Raw genomic sequence first — 18,080 nt, forward strand, 5'->3', positions numbered from 1 at the left:
GAGGGAAAGGACAGTGACATAAGTCCCCCAGGATGCCCAGAAAACCTTGGTGCCAGTGGAAAAATTGTCTGGGACCTAATACACATGGACAAGTTTTCCTCCAGTGTAGCTCAATTCAACAGCCCTTATGCTGCTATAACAGGGACCTGTGGGGAACCAAAAAGGACTGCCACCACTTCTCTCAATGTGTCTAGCAAAGGGAAAATTGCTTTATGCCTCATGCACACGACCGTATGTATTTTGCGGTCCGCAAAATACGGATGATGTCCGCGTGCATTCTGTGGAACGGAACAGCTGGCCCCTAATAGAACAGTACTATCCTTGTCCGTAATGCGAACAATAATAGGACATGTTCTATTTTTTTGCGGAACGGAAATACAGACATACGTAAATGGAATGCACAAGGAGTAACTTCAGGTTTTTTTGCGGACCCATTGAAATGAATGGCTCCGTATACGTAAAAACGGAACGGACACTGAAAGAATATACGTTCGTGTGCATGAGGCCTTAGGGCTAATGCACACGAACATATTTTCTTTCCACTTCTGTTCCGTTCCGTTTTTTTGCGGACCGTATTCGGAACCATTCACTTCAATGGGTCCGCAAAAACAACGGAAGGTACTCCGTGTGCATTCCGTTTCCGTATTTCCGTTCCACAAAAAAGTAGTGCGTGTCCTATTATTGTCTGCAAATCACGGTCCGAGGTCCCATTCAAGTCATTGGGTCTGCAAAAAAATACGGAACGCACACGGAACACATCCGTATTTCATCCGTATTTTGTGGATCCATACTGTAGAAATGCTATGCCCAGCCCATATTGCTCATGTGTTTGGTGATTAATAAGTTACTGTTTCCGTTTCCGATCCACAAAAAATGGATTGCATACGGAAACCATACGGATATGTTTTGTGGAATAACGGAACGGAAGAGGACTTAAATCAGAGGGAAAAAAACTCAAATACGGTACAACAGATCCGTCAAAAACGGACCGCAAAACAACAACGGTCGTGTGCATGAGCCCTTAGCAAGTGATGGAATTCTTGAACTGAAGTACAATGACCACAAAGAGGTGTTAATCCTAAGCACTGTACACGATGACACCACAGTCTATGCAAGAGAGGGAGGTGGTACTGCAGACAGAAGCCAATCTGTATGAATCAGTATAAGGCTCCATTCACACGTCCGCAAAATGTGTCCGCATCCTTTCCGCAATTTTGCGGAAAGGGTGCGGACCCATTCATTCTCTATGGGGACGGAATGGTTGCGGACAGCACACAGTATGTCTACAGCCGCAATTGCGCAGCGCGGCCCCGATTTTGGGTCCGCAGCTCCGCAAAAAGATAGAGCATGTCCTATTCTTGTCCGCAGCTTGTGGACAAGAATAGGCATTTCAATGGGGGTGACGGGCTGGCGTGTTGCGGACCCGCATTTTGCGGGTCCGCAACACACCACGGACGTGTGAATTAAGCCTAACAGGTTCATGGGGGGGTGACCTCTCTGATGAGGCTCAACAACTTTATTTGATAAAAAGGAAAACTAGAGCCTGGTTCAAGACGGAGGCAATATACAAATTCTTATGTAATTTACAAAAAGGCTCAGGGAACAATTAAATTTTTAGAATTCCTTTAAAAAAAATGTTGAACACCTTTTATTTGCAGGAGAAGGAGCAGGACGCCATACATCAAAAGACATCAAGAGACCCACAGAGCATCACTCTATGCAAAGAGGCAGGGGCGGACCGCCAACGTAAAGTGAACCACCAGGGAAGGTTTAATGATATGACCTTTTTCTTTTTCATTTTTTGTTACCTAAACTTGGGGTCTGTCATATAGTCAGGTGCGTCTTACAGTCTAAAAACGTGGTATATAGCAGTCTAAAAAATATTGCACATGAACATATTTGGTATCCATAAAATTAGAACAAACACAGAAATAAATCTGGAGGTATACAGAAGTAAAACTCAATTTATTTTAAAAATGTCACACATGAAACTGGAGAAAAACGCATCTTTTCCACATTTCTTTGCCTTTTTGTAAATTTTGGAAAGGGAAAAAATAAATTAAAATAATGATAAGAATGCCCACAATACATAATACCTAAATGAATGGCATGTTTCTCCTTGTAGAGTGCTGTGCTTGGTAAGCAAGGAGCAGGCAGCGGTGCTCACAGGAGATTGGCGGGGTGTAAGAGGTGCAGGACCCCCACCGAGGATAAGTCATCAGTAGTAAAATACTGGAAAACCCTTTTAATGCCCAGAATACATTGATGCTATGTCCCTAATTGGATGCTATGGTTAGTTTTCAAGGTTTACATGAAATTGTGAAATAAATTATAACCTGCACAGAGTGTCGTGAAGCGAAGTTACACCGTTTAATGTGGAAAACAAAAATGGCCACTGCTGCCTGTTCACCATACGGACATAATGCGATTTTATTCCCCAAGAGTTTGTATCTCACATCCCGACACATGTTTATCGCAGATAGCGGGCAGCAGGCAGCGTCACGCACACACTATGACTTATGCATGATTTTCTACGGATTAAGCTTACTTCCACCAGGTCTGGAGCCCAGGGAGATGAGAGGAGAGAGAAGACCGTGCATGATGAAGGCAATCACTGCCAAAATCTGGAGGAATACATTTCAATGTAAAAGGGGCAGAATTGTTTTCTACAGGAGGAAAAAAGGGGGTGTTACTAAAGGAAAATATTACAAAAAGTTGCTTTAGGAGAAAAGTGGACTATTTTATAACTTTGAGTACAAGTTATATTTTTCAGTTTCATTCTTAATAACTGCACTTGAATATATTTGAGAATCACAAAGACACAAAAAACTGGAAACGGTGTCTTGTCAAAAAATGAATCAAATCAGTAAAAGACCTTATACCAAAGTTTACACGGCTGATGAAGTCTGACAAGAGGAAAGCATTTCCCATTTAATAAAACAGATTACTGTACAACTTTTATAAAAGTGGTGTGTGGGCATAAATCTGCCATGCACACTAGATAGCCGTTCCCCCCATACACATTAGCGCAGTCAAATATAAGGTCTCATGCACATGACCATATTTTTGTTCCGCATTTTTCGCGGACAGCAGACTGTGTTGTCCTATGCTTGTCCATTTCCTGGACAAGGAAAGATCATTTCTACAGAAGGGAGAAAGAAAAATGGCAGCATGCACGCAGCTGGTATCCGTGTTTTATGGACCACAAAACACACATAGTTGTGTACGTGAGGTCTAAATGTGTTCTCAGTGGGTAGAGAAAAAAAAGATCTGGCAGGACTCGTCAACCATGTAAGGTATACAGGGACATCCTGACTTTTATCGAAGTCCAACATCTCGATCCTTCTTTCACCTAAGGCAGGTGTCGGGGGAAAGAAGAATCTGGCTGTCAGACTTCAATTAAAATCAGGACACATTTAAAAGGATGACCACTCCTGCCGAAATTAGCAGGTTCGGCTGCCTTAATTTAATGTGCAAGGCCATCTTAAGGGGGTTGTCCAGCTTTTACTAAGTGCTGTCCAATACTCAAGACAGACCATTACTAGCTGATTGGTGGGGGTCCTACACCACGCTCCCCCGCCAATCGGCTGTTTGGGTGTAGCTTCAGGGCCAGAAGTCGGTGACAGCTCTGTCAACTATGTAGTGGAGGGAGCTCATTACTACAGCACTGCACCCATTGAAATCAACAGGAGCAGCACTGCAGCCACGAGCTACGTCCACTACACAGATGACCAAGCTCTGTAGGTCCAGCGCCGGCTACACCCAAACTGCTGATTGGTGGTGCAGGACCTCCACCAATTAGCTAGTGATGGCCTATCCTGAGGATAGTAAAACCTAAAAGATCGTTTGGCTTAAATTGCTATAGAAACAACTTTTTGTTCTCACTCTTTTCAAATATATCAGGATGTTGCATCAGAAATGTTGAATCTAGGAACTGAAATCTGTAGTTTGGAACAAATCCAATATAATATATTTTGGTAAGGTGTCTGGACATGCGGGTCAGAAGAATGCCAAAAACCTATTTTTTGCATATGTGTGGCTAATAAAGTTTACTGAAGATTTTCCCAGAAATGTGAACGTGCACCACAGATGCCGAGTATAACCTATATCACTTTAATCATATGGACAATTCTCATTACAAAGCAGATATATCAGGAGATTAGTCGGAAAGTATAAAATCTCCAAGTGTATGGGCAGCTTTACAGGAGCAGGAGGACTTAGCATAAATCTGCTCCTACTGGGAACTAGCGATCACATTACTATTCAAGGCCAACTATCGACTGTTTTCTTCCATGAATTATTTAAATCCACTTATTCGGGAATGATTGGGAGTTAATCATAATGTGAGCAAATAGGACCTTTACAGTGAAGGTCTACTTACCACATATAGTATATATTCTTACGCACATTGTTCTCCTGCTTTCATCCAGTGCTTGTGAAAAGGACAACATTTAAAGGATAACTGTCACATTTAGACCCTAATTTCAATTTTCATATAAGTAGTTACTAATAACATGATATTCCAGAATCAGTTACTATTAGACTGACTTACCCCATATTTAATAAGATTCAGCCCTTACCAACCAGTCTGCATAAAACTGCAATCTCACTATTCAGTTAAGATGGCCGCCACTGCCCTCACCCTGAGGCAAATCCTGCCTGCCCTCACTAGCCAGTAACAATAGCCCCCCAAAAGTGTCAGTAACCAGAGCCCTCCCCCTAAAGGGTTAATCTCCTGCAGCACAAAGGGGTCCTCTTACCACATGTTGTTTTCATTTATACATTGAGCAGATGGCAGATCTCCCTTCCCTGTTGTGCGCTGCTCCAACTCTGCATTCTCCAGCTCTGCTGAGTAAGGGAGCGTCTGCCAAGCGCAGGGACAGGGAGAAGTGCACACAGCCCAAGCACTGTTATCAGCTGCTGGAGAGGACCTGGCTTTAATCATTTACTTATAGTCCCTGGCTGTCAGTAATCTGACCTTCCACGCAGCGTGCTTCTGCGTCCTCCGTCCTTCAACAGATAGACGGACCATGCCTAGCAACCCTATTTTAAGCACAGGTAAAAGTAGGCAGTACAGGGAACAAAAATGTGGAATTAAGGGGTAATTGAATACACAGTGAAAAGTTGAAATATGGCCACCAAGGAGATATTAATCACCACAATCCAATACTCCAAAAAAAAATATACGAAAGTTATACTTTAAGAAGCGGCATCAAGCCTGGAAGTTTCATTTGATGTTGGGGACCTTGGCCCATTTTGCAAATAATTAGAATATGGATTTAATGGAAGCTTACACATTTCGGCTTGTTGAGACAGCTAAGAGGTACTGCATTGTCCTAGTTAAACTAAAACAAAAAAACACCCATGCAGAGGTGGAAACTATACCAGTCAGTGGACACAATTAACCAGAAAAAACAAGCACAAATCATTCACTACTGTTCTGGAACTTGGGCTGAAAGAACCTGAGGCGTTGTAGAAACTGCGGTCAATGCCACAGAGTAACCATATCTCGGATAGTCCAGAGTAATGGAGAAGTATAGGTAGAGCAAGTTCTAACAGTGAAAAAACACCCTGGTCAGTGGCGCCCCATGTGGAGTAAATGCAGAAAGTTTCTGTGATGTCAGAGATTTTTCTATTTTGGAACCGTGGGTCCACAAAACTTCTCTTACCAAATCTGCATATGTTCTTAATAGGAACATGGCAGTCGATCATGGCCAGACACAAAAAGATCCAACATGCCTTACCCTCCTCATCAGAGAAAATCAGGAGGCCTCATACACATTAGATGGTCACACCGACATCATTGGGTATGGCCATTACACAGAAAATCTGTTTTTGACTAGCTTTAGGCTACTTTCACACCTGCGTTAGGTGCAGATCCGTCTGGTATCTGCACAGACGGATCCGCACCTATAAATGCAAACGATGGTATCCGTTCAGAACGGATCAGTCTGCATTCTATGTAAAAAAAAAAGTCTACGTCTAATTGTTCATCAGACGGATCCGTCCTGACTTTACATTGAAAGTCAATGGGGGACGGATCCATTTGCAATTGCACCATATTGTGTCAACATCAAACGGATCCGTCCTCATTGACTTACATTGTAAGTCAGGACGGATCCGTTTGGCTCCGCACGGCCAGGCGGACACCAAAACGCTGCAAGCAATGTTTTGGTGTCCGCCTCCAGAGCGGAATGGAGGTGGAACGGAGCCAAACTGATGCATTCTTAATGGATCCGCATCCATTCAGAATGCATTGGGGCTAATCTGATCCGTTTGGGGCCACTTGTAAGAGCCTTGAAACGGATCTCACAGGCGGACACCGAAACGCTGGTGTGAAAGTAGCCTTAGTGGTCTCTAAATTTTTACTGTTGATACTTCTAGGTTTTGCAGCTCCAATATTTTATAGGTCAGTGAGGGCAATAATAAAAATGATGTGTTTTTTCGGTTACCTATACCTCTCTCCAGGGTGGATAAAAATCTTTGATTTAAAAAAATAAATAAATAATCAGATTTAGATCAGATTTTTTTTATATAAAATGCTTTTTGGAGTAAAATATATTACCATCCAAAGGTTATTCCATCATGAAATAAAGATGAGTTTTTTTTAATTATGTAGAATAAGGCTGTACATGTTTAATTTTTTTGGTAAATAAATTCCATTAATCTATTCACAATGTCATGCTCTTCCAGAGGTTTTTGTAAGATAATTGGGCAGTTTCTCTGTCTACAAGATATTATCACAGATGCTTGGTTTACTTTTGCAGTTCTCAAAACTGAATTTGACTCAGCAGAGATCACATGCCTCTTCTTCACAGCAAAAAATGTTATAACATGAACAGAGTTGAGAAAAAGACCTTAATTCTAACTTTTACAAACCTATGAATACAGAATCAACCTAATCAAACTAATATGAAAAGTTGTTATTCTAAAAATCTTCATCTACTTGCATATTATAAGTTATACCAGTAAGAATTAGTCTTTATGTAGAAAACTATGATTTAAATCAAGCCTTACTGACTAGTGATTTAAATCGTGATTTAAATCAGTTTGATTTCAATCAAATCCACCCTGCCTCTCTCCATATATTATTAACTGGAATGGTGTCCGATTAGGAAAGAAGGTGGTAAGGTAAATCTGGGCCTGTGTTTCTCACAAGTCACAGTTTAAGGATTTCCAAAGAGGGATCATTTTTGTCAATTACTGCATATTGGAGAGATCCTCAATAGATGAGCACTTGGGGGTACTTAGGACTTTAACTGAGAAACATTGTTTTACTAAGGCTGAAAATTATTATAAGGTCCAAAAATAATCCGCTTGTGCTGTTGGGTTGGAACAGCCAAATTTCTTTCTGTTTAGCCACCTACACTTTTTTGAACAGTCCTGTCCCGGCCAGAATTCGCTTTTTTCTGGCCAGTTTCAGGCTAGGATCACATCTGCGGCATTATTCCTTTTCCTGTTCAAGTCTAGGAAGAGAGAAAGAAAAAAGGGAAGCATTGGATCCAAGATACAATAGACACCCCACTGACTATAATGGAGTCTGTTGGGTTCCAGTTATGGCCGCCTTTATTCCGCGCAGCATACGGCAGCATTGGGTCCTGTATTTTTGCTGGAATGTGAACTAGCCCAAGATGACAACTTTCATCAAACTGTAGCTAATAAAAGGTTTATTGGATAATTCCCAGCGATCAGATAAAATAACTGAGAAGCGAGACAAGAGCAGCCTGGAAGAAAGAGGTCCTACCATCAAAGAGATTTGAAGTCTAACAGCAATCTGTCTTGTCCTTGGTGTAAATGGCTGCTAATCTAGGATAAAATAAGGACTCTGCTGTTATCAAAATGACTTGCTCAGCAATACCAATGTCACACAATCTGCAAGATACAAATGTCCCCCTCCAGCCTCCGTCACAACAAATAATGTCCATCGATCAACCTGTTCCCGCTAGCAGACATTTTCCAATTTTCTCATTGAGAAGGCAGCGATGTGATACCTAGCCTGAAGATTGTGCTTCCTGGGACAGTATGGATTTTCTTACACTCCTGACCTAATCTGATAAAAAGAGAGAGTGGGACATTACAACTGGCAGTCTATTCAAGAATTGTCTTCTGAGTGAGATTACATTCAGAGATTATCACTAAACACACTTGTCAGCGGCATTTTGCTAGCAATCCCATAAAGCCTACCGAACACCAGACTAAAACAAAGGAACATGAGGAAATGTAATTCTCCTTGAGTCTAGTGTATTTGGTTCTTATCTCCCTGTCACCCGGCACAATTCACTGTATCTGTCTATGGCTGGCCATACACAACACATCTCTTCCGATCCCCCCATATACCTGCGCGCTCATCTGTGTTGTGAATGTAGAAGAAAGCCACTACCAGACACCACTGGCAATGGCTATCTCCCCGGCGACAACAGGATTGGACAGCTGAAATCAACTGCCTGATCCTTCTCGGGGTCAAGACATCTGCACTCAGGGGAGAGTCGGGAGACCCCCCCTACACCGTAGATGGTCGGCCGGTCCTGTCAAAATCAGCAGGTTCCTTTAATATTTATCTAATGTGTACGGCCGGTTTAAAGGGATTCTCTGGGACTTAAGTGTCCATGACCGTTCATTGGTATCGGACTACTGGCATCCCTGCAGATCAGCTGTTTGCAGGAGCTCAGGCAGAGAACCAGGCACCCGACCTACACGTCTCCGTCCTCTGTGTTAGGCCCCTTTCACATGAGCGAGTTTTCCGCGTGGGTGCAATGCGTGACGTTAACGCATAGCACCCGCACTGAATCCGGACCCATTCATTTCAATGGGTCTGTGTACATGAGCGTTGTTTTTCATGCATCAGTTCTATATTCTGGGGTTTTTTTTACGCAGCCCTGGCCCCATAGATGTGAATGGGGCTTCAGTGAAAAACGCATTGCATCCAGAAGCACTGATGGTTGCTAAGAGATGTTGTAAACCTTCAGTTTTTCATCACGCTCGTGAAAAACGCATCAAAACGCATTGCACTTGCGAAGAAAAAAACTGAACAAATGAACAACTGAACGCATTCGCAGACAAAACTGACTGAACTTGCTTGCAAAATGGTGCGAGTTTCACTGAACGCACCTGCACCTAATCCGTCACGCTCGTGAGAAAGAGGCCTTATGGTCGCGGCTGGTTACTGCAGCACTGCTCCCATCATGGGAATGGTAACAGCACTGCAGTAATGCCCACTACAGAGGGATGGAGCTCCTACAAACAGCTGATCAGCGCGGGTGACAATCTAATACTGATGACCAATCCTAAGGATTGGTCATTTATACTAAGGGCTTTATTATATTGCAAGATTTCACATAAGATTGTTGGGAGGGAAGCGTTCCTTCCTGGCAATCAACTGCTATTACATGCAGCAATCTCCTCCACAGTATGGGGAGGAACAATCGCTAAAGCCATCGCTCGTCCTGAAACAGAATCATTATTTACCGGCAGCAGATCGTGATCAGATTTGTTTAACCTGCTTAAAGACTGTTTGCTCGTTCATCAGGTAATCGGTGGTAGTATTAGGGCTCGTTCACACGAATGTGTGAAGCCCTTGCTGTGGACCGCAAATTGCGGTCCGCAATGCACGGGCACCTTCCATTGGGCAGGCGCCTGGGGATCGCAGACCCATTCACTTGAATGGGTCTGCGATCCCTCTGTTCCGCAAAAAGATAGAGCATGTTCTATGTTTTTGCGGTGCAGAGGCACGGAACGAAACCCCAGAAAGCACTCCGTAGTGCTTCCGTAGTGTTCCGTTCCGTGCTTCCGTTTCGCATCTCCGGATTTGCGGACACGGAATGACAACGGAACGGTGCCCGTGTATTGCGGATCCGCAATACGGGAACGGGACACCAACGGTCGTGTGAACGAGCCCTTATACTGGAAGATTATCAGCAAGCGTTCTTCTGAACACTTGCTAGTGATGTTCTTCATGACTTTCGCTAGGCCTGATACAGCACTTAAATCTTAGAGAACCCCTTTAAGCCTGACAGCATCCACCTTAACAAACTTTGGAGGTAAAAGCAGAAAATAAACCTGGTAAAATGGCACAGGACGTACAGCTAGATGACATACAGCACTTATGCTGGTAGCTGTCAAGCCCTTGCATATGCTCCACTTAATGTCGCTGCCTGCTCATCTGTTAACAAGAGAGGTTAAGCAGAATGTGTAAATCTACCACCATGCTGTGTGAGTGGTTTCTTTTCTGCTTCCAAATGACGTAACCTCATATCCAGCAGGTATAATTTGTTTAATTTATGTTTTTCAGCCCAGAATTGGCAAACTACATAAAATTCCAGAGCTATATTTGTGTATACTTTGTAGAAAAAGAAAAGGAAAAAAAAAAGCTTATGGCAGAAAATACTTTTACTGCAAATACTTTGAAACCTTTCATTTATTTTTCCCTTATGATTCATCCAATTTAAAACAAATATATTAAATAAAAATTTAAAGGGGCTGTTCGAGATTTTCATATTGATGACCTATCCTCAGGATATAGGTCATCAATATCACATTGGTGGTAGTCCGATCAGCTTGGCAGCGCTCCTCACAGCGCCGTACATTATGTAGAGGCGGTGCTTGGTATTGCAGCTTAGACCTATTCACAGGAATGGAACTCAGCTGCACCTAGGCCACGTGGCAGCAGCGCCGCAGCCTTTTCAAAAAGCTACGGTAATCAGTGGGGGTCCCAGGTGTCGGACAGCCGACGAGTGATCTATCCTGAGGATAAATCATCAATATCAGAATCGTGGAAAACCCCTTCAATAAAAAAATTATTTTATAACAACAATTTTTTTCTTTTTAATTGTAATTCATCCTCCCTACCAACAGTCTCAAACTATGATGAGCAAAACTGGTAGTCTTGGGTACATATAGGGTTAATTTAGGGAAATTGGGGTAGTTGTCCTGTTTGTTGTCCTAGGAAGTGAGGTTTCATTTCCCTGTGCCGGTAAAGCAAGAGATTTCACTAAGGCGCTGATGTACCCCATTGACTAGAATAGGGTCTGTTGCGTTTCCGCTATGGTGTCTAACAGTTTACCAGACAAAACAGTGCAAAGAATTGGGCATGATGAAATCCATCCGCCTGACCCCACCTTCTCTCACATCTGCAATGATAGGGAAGCAGGAGCGGTGGGTCAGTAGGCCCAGACACACAGAAGATGGTACCGCTGCAGTCATCAGGTTCGGCCAGCATTATTCTTAGCAGGTTGAAAATTCTGATACTGAGTTAACCCCTTAGGCCCCATTCACACGGGCGAGTATTCCGCGCGAATGCGATGCGTGAGTTGAACACAATGCACCCGCACTGAATCATGACCCATTCATTTCTATGGGGCTGTCTGTGCACACGAGCGGTGATTTTCACGCATCACTTGAGCGTTGCGTGAAAATCGAATCATGCTCTATATTCTGCCTTTTTCACGCAACGCAGGCCCCATAGAAGTGAATGGGGTTGTGTGAAAATCGCAAGCATCCGCAAGCAAGTGCGGATGCGGTGCGATTTTCACGCACGGTTGCTAGGTGACGATCGGGATGGAAACCCGATCATTATTATTTCCCCTTATAACATGTTTATAAGGGAAAATAATAGCATTCTGAATACAGAATGCATAGTACAATAGGGCTGGAGGGGTTAAAAAAAATTAAACTCACCTTAATCCACTTGTTCGCGCAGCCGACATCTCTTCTGTCTAACTGTGAGCAATAGGACCTTTGATGACGTCACTACGCTCATCACATGATCCATCACGAAGGTGATGGATCATGTGATGGATCATGTGATGAACGCAGTGACATCAAAGGTCCTATTGCTCACAGTTAAAGACAGAAGCGATGCCGGCTGCGCGAACAAGTGGATTAAGGCGAGTTACATATTTATTTTTATTTTTTTAACCCCTCCAGCCCTATTGTACTTTGCATTCTGTATTCAGAATGCTATTATTTTCCCTTATAACCATGTTATAAAGGAGAAATAATAGAATCTACAGAACACCGATCCCAAGCCCGAACTTCTGTGAAGAAGTTCGGGTTTGGGTACCAAACATACGCGATTTTTCTCACGCGAGTGCAAAACGCATTACAATGTTTTGCACTCGCGCGGAAAAATCGCGCATGTTCCCGCAACGCCCGTGTGAAACCAGCCTTAGGCCTCATACACACGACAGTATTTTTTCACGGTCTGCAAAACGGGGTTCCGTTGTTCCGTGATCCGTGTCCGTTTTTCTTCCGTGTGTTTTCCTTGATTTTTGGAGGATCACCAGACATGAAAAGTGAAAAAAAAAAAATCTAAGTCAAGTTTGCCTTAAATGATAGGAAAAAAACGGACACGGATCACGGACGTGGATGACAATCTTGTGTGCCTCTGTGTTTTTTCACGGACCCATTGACTTGAATGGGTCCGCGAAAAAAATATTTTTTTGACGGACTGGAAACACGGATCATGGACGCGGATGACAAACGGTGCACTCTCCGAGTTTTCAATGGACCCATTGAAAGTCAATGGGTTCGCAGAAAATCACGGAAAACGGAACAACAGACACGGAACACAAAAACGGTCGTGTGCATGAGGCCTTAGTGACCAGCCTGTTTTGGGCCTTACTGACCAAGTGTTTTTCTTCCTTTTTTCATCGTCGCGTTCCAAGAGCTATAACTTTTTTATTTTCCGTCTAAATAGCTTTAGGAGGGCTTGTTTTTTTGCAGGACAAGTTCTAGTTTTTAATGGCGCCATTTTGGGGTACACAACTTTCTGATTAACTTTCTTTAACTCTTTCTGGGAGGGAGATAGGAAAAACAACAATACTGCCACTGCGTTTTTACGTTATAAATTTTAAGGCGTTCATTTTTCTCTGGGTCAGTACGATTACAGTGATACCAAATGCATATAGTTTTTTTTTCCGTTTTACTACTTTTTTGCAATAAGTTAAAAAAAAAAAAAAAAAAAAAAAAATGAATGTTTTTGCATTGCCGCTTCCCAAGACCCATAACTTTTTTTTTTTCTATGGCGTCATGTGAGGGCTTGATTTTTGCGGGACAACTTGTATTTTTCATTGGTATCATTTTGGAGTAAATGGCGCTTTTTGATTGCTTGTTATTAGGTTTTTTCGGTGGCAACTAAGAATAAATTAGCAATTCTGTCTTTTTTTTTTTTTTTTACGGCGTTCACCGTAGGGGATAATTTATGTGATATTTATGTTGTCTGGGTTGTTACGGACACGGCAATACCAAACATGGGAGAATTTTTTTTGCTGTTTTTTTGGGGGGAAAAAAGCATAATTTTTTTTATGGAATTTTTTTTATTTAATAAATGTGTTTTTGGTTTTGTTTTTTGTTTTTTTTTACCACCCACAAGGAGACTATAACAGACAGTATTTTGATTGCTTTTAAAATGCAATGCATTATCCTTATAATGCATTGCATTTTAATAGCGATGCTATTCTAACATTGACCAGCAGGCTGCGCCAGAGAGCAGCCTGCTGGAAATTACTGAAGGCTGGTCTGGGGCCTACATCAGAGCCCTGCCAACCTTCACACACATCGGCACCCCGTGAGCGCATTCGCGGGATGCCAATGAGAGACAGAGGGAGTCCGCTCCCTCTGTCAGCACTTTACATGCGGCAAGCGCCATTGCCCGCGGCATGTAAAGTGTTAAACAGCCCAGATCGGCACTCCTGCCAGTCCAGGCTCTTAGAGCAGGGCTGTAGCTCTCATGTGAGAGCCGGGTCCGGGGGACCCGTGCAGCTCTTAGACTAGGCCTCCGTAAAAAAGCGGTGGCCCAGCCTAAGGCCCCTTAGTGACCGCCGTAAAAAAGACGTATGGGTGGTCACTAAGGGGTTAATCAGAGAGCACCTAATTTAGGGAGAATCTCTACATCTATCTGCACCTACCGTTTCTGCTGATGTACAAATCATCTCTTTATCCATTATGATCAGGGTGGGTGGATTTCATAAACTCCTTATCAAAATTGAATTCAGCTCCAAAGGTAAAATAAGGATTTAAAGCAGCTGCACAGGTAAGCCAAGGATAAACTCACAAAGTAGTATTGCAGGAATTATTTATGTGTGTGCACTTTTCTTTGACTACCCGGAATCAATGGAAAAATGTGTCCAAAAATGGACTAAGTTCCAAATTAGAGGGAGATAGTTTCTGAATTATTAGTAATATATTTAATAAACAGCGTAAGAAGACCTTCTGTTTTCCTATAGTAAGGAACCATCCTCTTATCCCCCTAAGGCCTCATGCACACGACAGTATTGCTTTTTCAGTGTTTTGCGGTCCGTTTTTTACGGATCCGTTGTTCCGTTTTTTGTTTCCGTTGTGTTTCCATTTCTGTTTGGTTTTTCCGTTCCGTTTTTCCGTATGGCATATACAGTATACAGTAATTACATAGATGAAATTGGGCTGGGTATAACATTTTCAATAGATGGTTCAGCAAAAAACGGAACGGAAACGGAAGACATACGTTTTTTTTGCGGACCCATTGACTTGAATGGAGCCAAGCACCGTGATTTGCGGACAAGAATAGGACATGTTCTATCTTTTCACGGTACGGAAATACTGAAATACTGAAACGGAATGCACACGGAGACACTTCAGTATTTTTTGCTGAACCATTGAAATGAATGGTTCAGTATATGTTCCGTATACTGAACTACAAAAACGGCCAGTATACTGAACGCAAAATACTGTCGTGTGCATGAGCCCTAAGGTAGACATTGCTTTATTATTGGTGTGCAGCACGTTCCCACCAAAGGCAGGCAAAGAAGAAAAGCCCAATGAAAAAAAGAAAACAATATCAGACTATTCCCAAGGCTTTTACGACAGCACACAGCAATAACAATCAAAAGTACAGGTAGAAAGTGAGTCATAAAGAGACTGAGGTCTTAGCTGGGGAAGAATGAGGCCCGGGTGACACATCAAACCTGTCATTCTTATTGCAGATGGAGCTTTAAGCCATCAGTCATCTAAATAATGATTTATTTCTAAGAAACACCGTTCTTGGTGGTATAGTACATGGAAATATAATGATCATCAATATGCAAAGATTCTTGTAAGTGAAAAAAATCTGTCCTCCCATGTCCTTCACAGGGGGATCAGTACCTGGTATCGTCATACGCTGGACACCTCGCACACTGATAGATTTGGTACACGTGTTGGTCTCTTTTTCCTTCCTTAAAGGGATTTTCCAGGATTTTAATATTGATGACCTATCCCAATGAAGGGAAGGCTGTGCTCGCATGGAGCGCAGCCTTCTCTTCAACCAGCTGATTGGATAGGTCATCAATATTAAAATCCCAGGAAAACCCCTTTAAGCCACCTCTTGGGTGGTATACATTAGACCAGTAGTTTGAGCCAAAAAGCTGGGGCACGCCTGTAATAAATCGGACACATATGACAACTCCACAGTCGCACCCCCTCTATTAGATGCTTTTGAACAGTGTCTAACAAGCTACAAACATCTGTTCCTTTTGGCACACGTTAACAATACATGTGTCTGAATACATTTCGGCCAAAACTAGCGCCCAACCAACGCTAGACTACTGAAACAACAATGGTAAATCGGCCCCGATATCTGCAGCCGATGAAATCCCAACAAATCTGGGACATCACAGAAACATATTTAAAGGTAATGTGTCATCAAATTTGTTTTCTGCTGGTTAAAGCCAGAAACTGAAACACACACTTTTTTTCAAATCTGTTTTTATTTTCCAATTGCAGATTTATTTATTCTATTTCCTGAACATGATTATGGGGGCGGCCATCTTGCCTCAGCTTTACAGAAGCCACCATACGCCATAGACACAACGGACAGGAGGAGACATCACTGATTTCTAAGGGAGTAGATATGCTGTGGTATCACCTATTGTGAATGGAGAATTCTGTGTGTTATCTGTATATACTGTATATAGGTGACATTTGTCATTCCAATCCAGCCTATAAGGATAAGCAGATAACTGCAGTACCGTGACCTGTACAGACCAAGAAGTGGCGCCTATTATTAAGCTTTGTGGCCAGTGTGAAAACTGCAGGATTTCATGCTTTTTTAGTACAGATATTGACATGAAAAATTAAAAACATTACCAAAATTTGTTTAACATAAAACATGACTTAAACATTAGGTCATTTTCTGATGACATATTGCCTTTAAAAATGTAAAGATTATCATCTCCACTGACAAGCCAACTACTTTTAATGGTGTAGGAACACAAAGACTTTCAAATTTAGCAATAATATTGTTTTCTCCTTTTGCCTCATAAAAATACCATGTTTTAGGAATAACTATACTTTTAGGTTCAGAAGGTCTACCTAATAACCACGCAGACAGACCGAAGTAGTCATCCCTACATCATTCTAAAATTTCTCATGAACCTATTAAAGGGGTTGTCCCACGAAAAATATTCTACAGATTTTATACCAGAACCTGGATCTGAATATGCAGGTAAATAAAAATTTAGTATAGCCACTGAGTTTTTCAAAAAATTTAACTGTATAGTGCCACCTGCTGTTTTGTTTTTTATTATTTCTCTGTCCACCTCGCTGAGGTGGACGGACATGCTCAGTTCCGTCCTTCAGCTGCCTCCTGAGCTGTGATAGGGAGAGAGCTACAGTGTTAAGGACAGGCCCCTTGACCGCTCAGTCTGAAATAAATCTAGCAGAGCAATTGGAATAATGAATGGGGAGATCTCTGGATCCATGTGAGGTACAGGGCTGGTTCTAAGTCTGTTAGAAAGAGATGGGCATGTTCTATATATGATGCCTGATTTTCATTATTATTTTCTTTACATTAATCATGGGATAACCCCTTTAAAAGGTCAGATACAGTATGTTTAGGGTTTCTGCAAGTCAGGAGACACATGGAAACAGCGTCAACAGGCTTTTATCCATTATTAGGCATGGAAGGATAATAATAAGAGTAATAATAATTGCTCTTCAGAAAATCACAATAGATGAACAGAACTTCAGATATGACATTTAATGCACATGAGAATGAACCAACACTGTATACGTCGATACCTCATGGATTTAAACACATGACCACTTACTACATGAATTTAGTGACCATTGTATTATGACCACCTTTCATGGGCCATTCTGATGTGACCAGATTATCTGTTTGCCTATAATCACACAGCTCTAATGGCTGGTTACAACCACAGGCAACGACAGCTGTTGTGATCTGATTTCAGCAACATCTTCTTGGTCATAACATACTGGCCGCTAAGTGTATGCTCACATGAAGTGACAACGATACCTTGTAAAGCAGAAGTTCTTGGTTGTGGAACATTAGCAGCTAAGCAGGCCCATCCAAGCATGATGGAAGCATTTTCAAATGTACCAATATCTCACACAGATCAGGTAGCATTGTGTTACAGGCCCCTTTAGCCAAAAACTTTCCAAATGTAATGGAGACAAATATCTACAATAAAGCTCTATAGACTTTAGCAGCCAGGCAGAAAGACACTTTAGGAACCAATTTGATTGTATTAGTGGACTGACAAGAAGTAATCATGAGCCAATGGCAAATGTCTAAAGCAAGAGGACTATGTGGCTCCTGGGATTTGTCCACCTCTGCTTTACAATAAAAAAAAGACCATCGACAATACAACAACACTATACCACAAGAGCTTGCATTTTATCATACTGACCACACCGTACAGGATCTGATGAAACCATCCTAATAGAGGAGAATGGACAGGTGTATTTGGAAGGTGCTATCTTGTGACTTACCTTCAATTCTTTTCAGGGCAGCCTGACATGACCCCTGGTTGGGGAATTCAAAAGGACTGTTACAGGTCCGAATAGTGTCGCATTCACATTTTCCATTGATGATGTTGCACCCTGTTACAAAGTTTTCATTGCAAGGTTCAAATCCATAGAGCTGGCCATCATCCCAATTCTCATCTAGAACATAAAGAAATAGATTTTATTTCCACAATTCTGGATTAGGTCCATGAATACTGTATATGTATAAATTCATCCTCCAATATTCTAAATGAAGACGTGTAGTCAGAGCTCCTATTGTCAGGACATAAACAAAACTCTTCTTACACCTTTCATGAGTA

At 42.0% G+C, this 18,080-nt stretch overlaps 1 protein-coding gene across 1 annotated transcript in view; it reads right to left on the reverse strand.

The window, feature by feature from the left end:
- CRIM1 (cysteine rich transmembrane BMP regulator 1) overlaps positions 1 to 18,080 on the reverse strand; it is a 772,316-nt gene that overhangs the window by 671,327 nt on the left and 82,909 nt on the right. The window contains exon 2 of the mRNA XM_040429546.1: positions 17,746 to 17,919. Within this exon, the coding sequence (XP_040285480.1) occupies positions 17,746 to 17,919 (174 nt within the window). The remainder of the gene's footprint in view (positions 1 to 17,745; positions 17,920 to 18,080) is intronic.

This window comes from Bufo bufo, chromosome 4 (genome assembly GCF_905171765.1).
Source record: "Bufo bufo chromosome 4, aBufBuf1.1, whole genome shotgun sequence".
NCBI lineage: Eukaryota > Metazoa > Chordata > Amphibia > Anura > Bufonidae > Bufo > Bufo bufo.